Source organism: Lampris incognitus, chromosome 18 (assembly GCF_029633865.1).
Source record: "Lampris incognitus isolate fLamInc1 chromosome 18, fLamInc1.hap2, whole genome shotgun sequence".
NCBI classification, from domain to species: Eukaryota; Metazoa; Chordata; class Actinopteri; order Lampriformes; family Lampridae; genus Lampris; species Lampris incognitus.
Genome location: NC_079228.1, coordinates 20,037,452 through 20,049,046, shown reverse-complemented (window position 1 = coordinate 20,049,046; position 11,595 = coordinate 20,037,452). Strand labels below are relative to the sequence as shown.

The 11,595-nt window shown below is 47.9% G+C and overlaps 1 protein-coding gene across 1 annotated transcript; it reads right to left on the bottom strand.

The window, feature by feature from the left end:
- Positions 1-9,803: 9,803 nt before the first annotated feature.
- Positions 9,804-11,263, bottom strand: LOC130128598 (cytochrome c iso-1/iso-2-like). The gene is made up of 3 exons (XM_056298246.1): positions 11,113-11,263; positions 10,494-10,707; positions 9,804-10,062 (listed from the first exon to the last, which is right to left on the bottom strand). The coding sequence occupies exons 2-3, from the start codon at positions 10,660-10,662 to the stop codon at positions 9,893-9,895; spliced, it is 339 nt and encodes a 112-aa protein (XP_056154221.1). The 5' UTR covers positions 10,663-10,707; positions 11,113-11,263; the 3' UTR covers positions 9,804-9,892.
- Between the last annotated feature and the right edge of the window lie 332 nt (positions 11,264-11,595).

Genomic DNA, 11,595 nt, shown 5'->3' with positions numbered 1-11,595 from the left:
CTGTGCTCCAGATGTCCCTCTCGAATTCCATAAATATCGCTGTGTGTCCTCACCGCTATAGCAAATGGTTCTATCGCTAGGATAAAAAGTAAAGGCGATAAAGGGCTCCCTTGAGGGCAACTTCTACAAATGTTAAAAGGTTTAGAAACCTTACTATTCGTCAAAACTTCTGCAGTAAGCCCTGTACAAAGCAATCTTACCCATTTGATAAATGTATCCCCAAGGCCAAATCGTGTTAACACTTCAAACAGATAAGGCCATTCAACACGGTCGAAGGCCTTCTCTGCATCAAGTGAAAGTAAGGCCGTGTCAGGCGCCTCCCTCTGACTGTATAAAATATTGAGCACTCGTCTAACGTTATGAAAACCCTGTCTCCCTTGAATGAATCCGTTCTGGTCTTCTCCCACTACTCTAGGTAGAAGATCCTCCAATCTTCTTGCAAGAATTTTACAGAGTATTTTTGTATCAGAATTTAGGAGACTAATTGGATGCATATTTTCACATTTTGTATTTGGTTTCCCCGGTTTTGGGAGTAAAGTGCTTAGGGCGCCCCTCATAGATGTAGGGAGAAGACCATTCTCAAAGGATTCCTGAAACATCTCCAAGAGGGGTGGTATTAATTTGGTTTGAAATTTTTTATAAATGTCTATAGGGATGCCATCTGGACCCGCTGATTTTCCAGCCTGCATACACCCAATTGCTTCTGCAATTTCCAATGCAGTTACATCTTGATCTAATACTCTACTTTCCTCTTCCGAAATTTTAGGAATATTAAGATTGTCTAGGAATTGTGTTTGCGTGTCCAGATTAGGAGAGCACTCAGAGCTGTATAATTTCCTGTAGAAGTCTCTAAAGGCTTCATTAATCTCTGTCGGGTCCACTATAGTTCTACCACTTGGGACTTCAATACAATTAATAGACCTTTCTGTTTGTTGTTGTTTAATGCACCATGCTAGAAGTTTTCCGGGCTTTTCCCCCTGATCATAGTAGGACTGTTTGAGTCTCATTAAATCAGCAGCCGCTTTATTAGCTGCCAGTTCATTGTACTGTGCTCTAAGCAGTAGCAGTCTTGTATGAACATCTGTAGGTATATTTCTATTATTATATATTTATGTTTCCAGTTTTTTAATTTCCTCATCTAATGTCTTCATTTCAAGTCGTGTAGCCTTTTTCTTGGAACTAGTGAAGGAAATGATTTGGCCCCTGATAAAGGCTTTGAAAGCCTCCCACCTTGTGCTAGCAGAAGTCTGGGACTTGTTACATTCAAAATACAGGTCAATCTGCTTATCTAAGAAATCTATGAATGTAGGATCCGCAAGCCACCCGGGTTGAAAACGCCATCTCGGGGGGTCGCACACTAAGTTATTATCTTCATAGGTCAAGGATACTGCAGCGTGGTCAGACAGAACTATACTACTATAATGACATTCATCTATTTTGGAGGCAAGCAGTGCTGAAACCAAAAAGTAGTCTATGCGTGAGTGAGTTCTATGAGTACCGGAATAGCAGGAATATTCTACTGCGTTCGGTTTACCATGCCTCCAAACATCAAACAAATTTAATTCCTTCATAAAATGGTGTATCGTCTTTCTGGACTTACTGTGGGTATCATCTAAACCAGTTGACCTGTCTTTTGAAGGATCTAACGTACAGTTAAAGTCGCCAGCTATTATGTATTTCCCAGGATGATTTGAAGCAGTCAAAAACAGACTATTATAGAATTTAGAGTCATCTTCATTGGGGCCGTAAACATTTATCAAAGTTAAGGTTTCAGATAATAACCTACCCTGGACTATAATATACCTCCCTGCAGGGTCCTTAACTACATGCTGTACCCGTAATGGAACCGATTTATGAATTAGTATCATAACCCCTCTAGCATGAGTGGTGTAAGGAGCAGACAACACTTGACCCTGCCATCGTCTTGCTATTTTGGGAACGTCCTCATCCACCATGTGTGTTTCTTGTAAAAAAACTATTTTTGATTTCAAGGATTTTATCCTGCTCATTACCTGCTTCACTTTTGTGAGTTTGATCAAACCCTTACAATTCCACGAAGTAAATTTTACCTTGCAACTCTCTGACATTGATTCCGGTATGTTATATTAGGAACCGTAGTGAAGAAGTACTTTGACAAACCACACCCACTGATGAAAGAATAAATAATAAAATGAAACCACAACAACCCACCCTCAACCCCATACGAACCTAAAGTCCATGAACTCTGGACATCCCCTCCCATCCCACGTTTAACTACCGCTAAAACGAGTTTCTCTAACTTTTCTTTTCTTCTCGCTCTAGCTCGCTATCTTACGTTTTCTAAATACTAATCACACATAACATCATTAATGAACTGTTCAACGCCAACAACATGTAGGCATATATAAAATTAACCATCCGAGCACATACACAAACCTGGAACCCGTGCATGCAGACTGGAAGACGAGGAGAGGGAAAAGTCTGTAGCCTGGTCACAAGAGTCCGCGATGCATCGGGCCTTCCTTCCTCCGACAGGCGCATAAACCGATGATGACTCTCTCTGTCCCTTAGGTCTAGCCCTACTTGGATGTGCCCATGTCATTTCGGCTGGTGCTTGGACATTGTCTCTCATTCAGGGTTAAGTGCATTTCACAAAAGCTGAATAGTCTAGCTATAAACCAGACTCCGTCCTGTCCAGGTAGAAAAATAAAGCCTAAACAAAAACAAAATGGCGACAGCCCGACCACGTAGCTACATCTTTCGTGTAAATGGAAATAAAATAAAATAAAGTGAGCTTAATAGCCTACTGCATCAGTCCTTATCCGAGGGATTGAATAAACCGCTCCACTTCTGCCGGGGTTTGAAAGGTGTGGGGTCTCTCGTCGTGTGTTACCAGGAGCCGGGCTGGAAAGATGATTCTGTGCTTGTGGATCCCCTGGTCCCTCAGCTTCTTCCGGACCTGGTCATAGTCGCGCTGCATCTTGTGCACCCCAGCAGAGAGGTCGATGTGAAAACGGACCGGCGTGTTCTTGTAAAGGACCTGTCCCTTGGTTTTGGCTGCCTTTAGTACTGGCTCCCTGTCCTTAAAGTTCAGGAACCTCATGATCAATGTCCTTGGACGACCCGTGCGAGAGTCTACCGGAGCGCCGATTCTATGAGCCCGCTCCACCACCAAGCCCTCCCGCGGATCCATGTTCAGAGCCTCCGGCAACCACTTCTCCAGAAATGCAGGTGCATCCTGGCCCTCTTCTTTCTCCGGTAGGCCCACCAACCTTACGTTATTTCGCCGACTCCTGCATTCCAAGTCCTCCACTTTGTCAGTAAGGCTTTTGACGGTGCTTTCCGGCGTGCTAACTCGGGGTGTTAGCTTCTTAACGTCGTCCTCCACGTCAGAAATCCGTTGCTCGGCCTGTTCCATGCGGCCCGTGCATTCCTGTATTTGTTTCTTTACATCCGCAATTGTCGCTTGCACTCCATCAATTTTCTTGTAAAGTCCACTTTTCAAAGACTGTATGGCTTTCATGATATCTAGGTTGCTATTCTTATCTGTGTCTAACATTTCGTCATCTTCCTCGTGGTCGTCTCCTTCGTTAGCCATATTTTCAACCTGCATGGCGTCGCTAACCTTCTCGGCCTCTTCCTCGTGTCGCGATTTCCTTTTCTCCTCCTCTTTTTCTCTCTTTGCCTTTTCTTTCGGGTTTTTCCCCTGACATTTTAGTTCTGGGTACTCTTATACACGTATTGCGTGACTTTAGACAAGATTCGGATTAGTATTGTAGGATTAATTTACACGGTAGCTGCAGAGCTTGAGATGTGCGACCCCCTAGTCCCTCTCCATAACCGGAAGTGTATCTGGCCAATTACTCCGAATCTTCTGAGCCGTCCCGGTCGATTCTCCACCCCCTCTGCCGAGCTGGGGAGGGCTGCAGACTACCATATGCTTCCTCTTATGCATGTTGAGTCTCCAGCCGCTTCTTTTCACCTGACAGTGAGGAGTTTCACCAGGAGGATGTAGCGTGTGGGAGGATCACACTATTCCCCCCCAGTTCCCCCTCCCCCCAAACAGGCGCTGCAACCGACCAGAGGAGGCGCTAGTGCAGCGACCAGGACACATACCCACATCCGGCTTCCCACCCGTAGATACGGTCAATTGTGTCTGTCCCAGCTATGGCATACTTAGAAAAGAGGTCAGTCATTCCTAGGAAGTATGGGTAGGCATCATCAGGGTGGCTTAGGGATAGGAAATCTATCTCCACAATTTAGAAGGGGTAAGATGTTGGTATAGGCACCAGGTGTGCCCTTACCTCCTGTCCGACTTTGGTGACCACACTTTGGCGACAGCTAGCTGCCAATTCCATGACATCCTTCTCCATTCCAGTCCAGAAGTAACTCCCCCAAACCCCCATGAATCGATAGGGTCTGTGCTGGGCTGACATGGCCAGTCTTGGTATGGTACTCCTTGCGTGGGGCTTTTGCCTGCAATCGGGGGACAATTATTCGAGTGTAGTTCTCACCTGTCCTCTTTTTACTACTCCTCCTCATCAGGACGTCTTGAGTCATTTCGATTTGGTTCCACTCTCTATTTAGGCACTGTAGGGGTGAGATTAGACGGTTCTTCGGGTGAGGGGGGCTGACCATGACTCTTCTACTCCTTACCAGCTGCAAATCTGGATCTGATGGTGTCGTTCTTTCCGGTCGTTGAGGTCAGGCCCCGATGACACTGTCCCCGTTCCTCCGGTGACCAGCTGGACCGTCACCACATTCACCTGACAAATGGGGCAGAACATCAGCATCGTTGTTAGTGGCACCAGGCTGGTACCTGATTTTGTAGTTGTAGTTCACCAATGGCGCCACCAAGCGTCGCCCGACATCCCTCAGCTTCGCTGTTTCAAGGTGTACCAGAGGGTTGTTATCTGTGACCACTTCAACCCTGGCACCCCAAAGGTAGTCCTTGAAATGTTCTGTCACAGCCCACTTGAGCGCCAACAACTCCAGCTTGAATGAGCTGCAGTTTTGGGGATGCAGACTTCGATTGACATAGGCAATAACATGCTCCTGCCTCTCTTGCACCTGAGCCAAGACTGCCTCAAGACCCTCCAGGCTGACATCTGTTTATAGACAGAAAGGTAAGGTAAAGTCAGTGTTAGCTCGAATGGGAGTGCTTACTAGTGGCTCTTTAAGCTTCCAGAATGCATGTTCAAAGTCCTTGGTCCACTGGATGAGAGCAGTCTTTGGGGCAGCTTCTGTAAACTGCAGGAGGTGATAGAGGTGTGCAGCAAACTTTGCAAAATCCTGAATGAAATGTCTATAATAGCCAACAAATCCGAGGAAGAAGCGTGTCTGTTTCACGGTTTCTGGTGCCTTCCAGTCTTGGATGACAGCTGTCTTTTCTTGGTCGGTTGTCACCCCCGGATTGCTAATGCATGATCCAAGTAGGTGACTTGTTGTTGGAAGAGTTTGCACTTCTTTTGCTGTAGCTTCGATCCATGGCTATGAAGACACTCAAACACCTGCTCCAAGTCCTGGAGGTGATTGTCAAAATCAGGGGGAAAGACAATGACCTCATCCAAGTAGAGTAGCAGAGACTCGTTTACACCCCCCCCCAGACAATATTGTATGCGCCTTTGGAATGTAGCCGGGGCATTGCAGAGGCCGAAGGGCATCCTCTCAAACTCTGATAGGCCAATGGGGGTGGTGAATACAATCTTCTCCTGGTCAGACTTCAGCCTGCCAGTAGCCAAAGTCAAGATCCAGCATGGAGTACCACCTGGCTGCTTTGAGAGTGATAAGGGATTCTTCAATTTGTGGAAGTGGATAGGCGTCTTTATGGGTCACTGCACTGAGTTTCCGGTAGTCAAGGCAAAAATGCTATGACCCATATTTCCTCTTTGCAAGCACAATGAGTGCAGCCCAAAAGCTTGAGTGTAGCCCAAAGCTTGAGCGTTCCCGAATCACTCCACTGTCCAACATATCTCTCAACAGGCTGCTCAGCTCTGGATACAGACTGAGAGAACGGGTCGGTAGTGCTCACAGCTGGGGGGTGCAGTACCTATGGGGATCTGATGTTTAACCACCCCATATGGCCAAAATCCTCATCATGCTCAGTGAACACTACTTGCCATTTCCTCAGCAGGTCCTCCAAGTGTTGCTGTTGAAGGGGGGTCAGGCTTGCTCCCTGTAAGTCGAGAGCGGGAAGATAGTCGGAGGCGTTGGCCCTCACCATGCTTACCTCCACTTCCACTACTCCAGGACTGGCAGGTCAAAGGAACAGCTCTTTTTGAAGTTGGATGTCTTCAGCTGCAATTTGGGTGACCTCTGCCAGGGGTCGGTGCTGGGGGATCTTGACAGGGCAAGGATTTGGATTATAAAATCTCAGGGGGAGCTGTCCATTTCCCACCACTGCCACACACCAGGCAACTTTCCCAGGCTCATCCTGTTCTGGTGGCAGATCCAGTTGCATCTGGCAGCCTGACGCTCCAGATACCTGGTACCACAGCACCATCTCTGTCTGTGCAGGAATAGACTCAATAGGTTGTTTCATAGACTAGCCACCCCCTTAAAGTGTGGGGCTGGTATTTCTTGTTCGATCTGGCAACATAGATCTTCCAAAAATTGCTGCCTGTTGTAGGGGGTACCATTGCCTGGAATGCTACCTGTCCAGGGTATACACCTTGCATCAACTCCCTCCAACATGCTGAAATTACATTCATGCCTAATATGGCCTACTCAGGGCCCAAGCAGGTGTCTTCAACAATAATAACTCCTCTCTGAGTTGAAAAAAAAAATCCACCCACCTTGAAGTCTAGCATGGCGTAGCCCACATATGGGAGTTGAAGTCCATTGGCAGCTTTGAGGATCAGCCATTGGGGTCCAGTGTGGTGAACAGTGGTCTCGCTAAACTGTCGTTTAAACAGACTCTCACTGAAGAGGGTTATCTGTGAGCCAATATCTAACAGACAGGTTATCGCTTTTCTATTTAACTCTACCTTTACACCCGGGCACTCACCCACCAATGCAGACTTTTCTGCTGTGTTCCCCTCTGCAGCGGGGGTTTCTAAAAACCCTTTGGTGGCTGTCGCTGATGGGGGCAGTAACGCTGAATGTGTCTTGCCTCCCCACTATCCGGGCATATGGGGCACCCGTGCTCATGATAGTCGCTAGGGGTGGGAGCAGAATGCTGTGGTCGTGAGCCTGCATGGTGGGCTGGTTGCTCTCTTGTGGGGCCTGCTGGTGTCAGTAGCAAATGGGAAAGTGCTTTCCCCATTCCCCCACTAAGTGGCTGCTGAGAACCTTTATCTGCCTTGTCAGTTCCTTTCTCAGTTCTGTTCAAAGGCTCTCTTTTAAACCCTTCAGCTTATCTGTCAGCTCATTTGTACTCACATGCTGGGGGTTTTGGTTCATGTAAAATAACCTGGGAGTGGGCCTCAGTGCAGAGGTCTGCAAAGTCATCTTTTTGGGTCCATGCTTTGGCGGTGACTACAGAGAACCCAGTTTGGGGTGCACGTCGCAAAAATCACTGTATTTCTTGTTTCACTGGAGATGGTGCTGGTCCGCCTCCATCTAGCTGTGAGGTTATTAGCGTGCTGTTGGGTGGCTGGGTCTTTCCTCTGTAACTCGCCAGTGCGTGGCTGTGGGCTCAGTCTGAGTGGAAGGGCTGACAGAGGTCCATGTGAGGAGGTTGTCGGCTTGGTCCAGTTGAGGAGTGTCAATGAGGGGACTGTCTCTGGGTCCGACTGCACAAAAGCTAGCTCCGTCTGCTTTTATCAGGTGAGCGAGCTTTGCCTCAGGTTTTTTGGGGAGGAGCAGAACAATCAGGAAGGTGGATATGGCTGTGAGTGATTAACCATTCTAAGAGTCCGGGTAGTGAGGGCAAGTCAGTTTCCACAACACACAATCCAGAAAGCACAGCAAAGAAAATTAGGGGCACAATCTTTCGCTTCAGGTGTGAGAAGATGGCGGCGCGAATTCATGTTTACAGCGGCCTCACCCAGTACCGTCCATGCAGTGTCTTTTTCCATGTCTGCGTGAAAGTTTGTGTCTTTGTTTGATGGCTGAGAGAGCTGGTGCTGGATCGACTGGGAGAGCTTGGTCTGCCGCGTCCTGTGGTCCCAGGGACCACGGCCCTGCCCAGAGTTTCGCCGGAAGAGGAAACACCGAGGGCTGTCTAACAGGACACGGAAGTGGGGCAGGCTAAGATAACTGCTATCCCATGCAGACGGCAGTTCCGATAACACCAAGGGCGGTCTGGAGGTGGCCTCGCCTAGCGTTGACTGTGTTTTTAGTGTCGTCGTGTGGAGTGCGGGGAGGTGGGTTGAAGGTGTGTGACTGGGACAGCTGGCGTTGGATCGGCTGGGGGAGCCTGGTCTGTTGCATCCAGTGGGCCCAAGGACCACAGCCCCTGCCTTGAGCTGCGCCCAAGGAGGAAGCACCAAGGGTAGTCTGACAGGACGTGAAAGTGGGGCAGGCTAAGCTAACTGCTAGCCCATGCAAACTAGCAGCTCCAACAATCATTCTGGCTGCCGTTCGTTCTCTTGGACAGTGATTTTTTGTAGTTTGATATATGTGTTCTTGTAACTTTTGGATATGTGTTTTTGTCTTTGTGTTGCATTGCTGTGGGCTGAGGGAAATTATATTTCGTTTCATTTCATGTGTGCAAGTACATGAAATGAAAGGACCAAGTGTTCCTGATTCCTGATTCCTGAATAAGGTGAGGTGACTAAAGCACCACACACAATAAATCATACACAAAGTAAAACATAAACAAACTATGGAAACTGCTATCCTTGTGGCTGTCAGGTGAATCAACATTATAGTGAAAAACTATGTCTATATATGTAGATGAATTTGGATGTAGTTGAAGACATCCACTGAGAGTTACTCTTAACCCCAATTTATACTCAATGCAGATTATTACACTTACTCTGACATTAACCAAGCCAAAACCATACCTAAACTTAATCATTTCTAACCTTATGCCTGAACTCAACCATCTCGACCATCATACGCGGTCATGGTCTCCACTTCCACTGCTACGCCAATGATGTCCAGCTCTACATCTCCACTAAATCCATCACCACTGCAATTTACTCCACTCTGACCAACTGCCTCACTGAAATTAAATCATGGATGGATGCCAACTTCCTCAAACTAAATTGTGATAAATCTGACATGATCCTCATCAATCCCAAATCCATTACCAAAACCATTCACAACTTCTACCTGACCACTGATAACTCCACTCTGTCTTCCTCCCCACACATCCACAACCTCGGAATCATTTTCGACAATAACCTCTCCTTTGAACACCATGTCAATCAAATCACCTGAACTGCCCTTTTCCACCTAAAAAACATAGCTCGTCTCCGCCAATCACTCTCCTGCTTTGCTGCGGAAACTTTGCCATGTCTGTATCATATCCAGAATTGACTACTACAACAGCATTCTTTACGGCTCATCATCCAAAGTACTTAAACAAACTCCAGTACATCCAGAACCCTGCTGCTCGCCTGATCACCCACTCCTGCTGCCATGACCACATCACCCCTGTCCTCCAGAACCTCCACTGGCTCCCTGTCCCACAACGGATCTAATTCAAAGACCTTCTCCTCGCTCACAAAACCCTCCGTTACCAGCAGACACGGTCAGTTGTGTCTGTAGGGATGTCCAACCAAGCCGGAGGTAACACGGGGATTCGAACTGGCGATCCCCGCGTTGGTAGGCAACGGAACAGACCGCCACGCCACCCGGACGCCCAGCCTCACACACTTTAGCACTGCTGGACTGCACAACAGCAAAACACAAAATCAGACGAGTGCATTTGTTACAAAGATATAATTTATTAGCTGTGCAAGTATAAATCACCGCGACGCAATAGATACACGACAAAAGGGGCCCGCCCACATCTCTTGCGTGTTTATTTGCACGTATCCCCTCCTAAGAAAGAGGTGGCGTCCTTTAAATAGGCAATGAGGTCCTCTCTTTCTCTTTTCTTTCGGATCCCGGCGAAGATCATCTTGGTCCCCGGGATGTATTTCCTTGGGTTGTGGAGGTAGGTCATCAGCGTCTCTTCTCCCCACACAATCCCTGGAAACACACCAAGGAAACACCGTCTTTGCTTTATGACGTTAAGAGTATCTGTAATTATGTGGTGCGTTTACAAGTCATTTGCATATTCGCGTCCTTTGCGTCAGCTAGCTGTTAGTGGGCAGTGCTTTTCACGGTATGTTACATCATACAGTCAGAGAAGGCCTCTTGTCTGTCAACCCCTTCATGGCGCACGCGCACGCACGCACGCACGCACGCACACACACGCACACACTATGGCAAGTCCTTTTAATATTAGCTAGACGAGATATCTGCAATTCTGCAATGACGTAATTACAGATATCTGCAACGTCATACACACGCACGCACACACGCACACGCACGCATACACACACACACACACACACACACACACACACACACACACACACACACACACGCCTGCAGCCGTTGCACGCAGTGTGCCTTACCCTTACTGACGTTGGCCTGTGTGTAGGAGTAGCCAGGAGACTGGCCGGTCTTCCTACCGAACAGACCCCAGAGGTTGGGTCCCGTCTTGTGTCGCCCCCCCTCTTCGACGGTGTGGCACTGTGAACACTTCTGGACAAACACCTTCTTCCCTTTCTTGATGTCCCCCATCGCTGTAGCAGCTGAGGTGTTATCTATCCCTGGGGGGCAGGGGACCTGTGAATACGTACTAACAAGTCAAACTTGCCATTCAGACCTGAACAGTCGTGCCATCGCGTTATTATCAAGTAAAAAGAAAGCACTTTGTCAGCAAAACAGGAGGAGTGGCTTGACTAGCATGACTTCTCGCAAGGGTGCATACGCTTATGATTATGTAGTCTTATGATATGCCAGCTCGGGATAATCCACAACGAAGCTTTTCACCTGCGTTATAGCGACAGATCCACGTGCTAGATTGGTTTGCATTGCGGTTCGTGTTCATTGATGGGGAGGGAAACGTGAGGGAAATACAGACACAACCGACGGAAATCCGCAGTCGCCGTTGTTTACAACAATAGAAGAGGTCGCATTACACCGACCGACAACCACACACACACGTTTCAAACAACACGAAAGTCTTACCTGGTCTGACAGGAAGTGGTTCAAGTGTCTTCTTTTTCACGGTCTGCTCTGTTTGGTGACTCACACATCAGTTTGGTGCTTTTGGAAATTCCGCATTCCTTGTTTGTTTTCAAGGAAACTGCTCCTGCATCGGATTGGACGACGGGAGCAGAAAGCATCAAGTGTCCCAAAAGTCTGATTCGAGCGTTGTGGAGGATATGATTCACCCTGGGTGGGGCGGCCGCTTAAGGGAACATGTAGTTCTGCAGGTATTTTAGGGCGTACCTGCTTGGTTGCGAAATAAGGATGCGCGGTATTGAGTTGTGGTGTTTGGTGGTTGTGTCTTTACGTATTTACTGGCTGTTTCCCGGTAGGAAATAGTGGGATTGAGAGCCGACTTGTAGTCGCTGAGTTCTGCGGCTGCGCGTCCCTGCGCGCTGCGGTGGAGGCGCGTTAGGTGCGTCGCTGAACTTAGACTTGGATCTGTTTAGACCTGCCACAGTC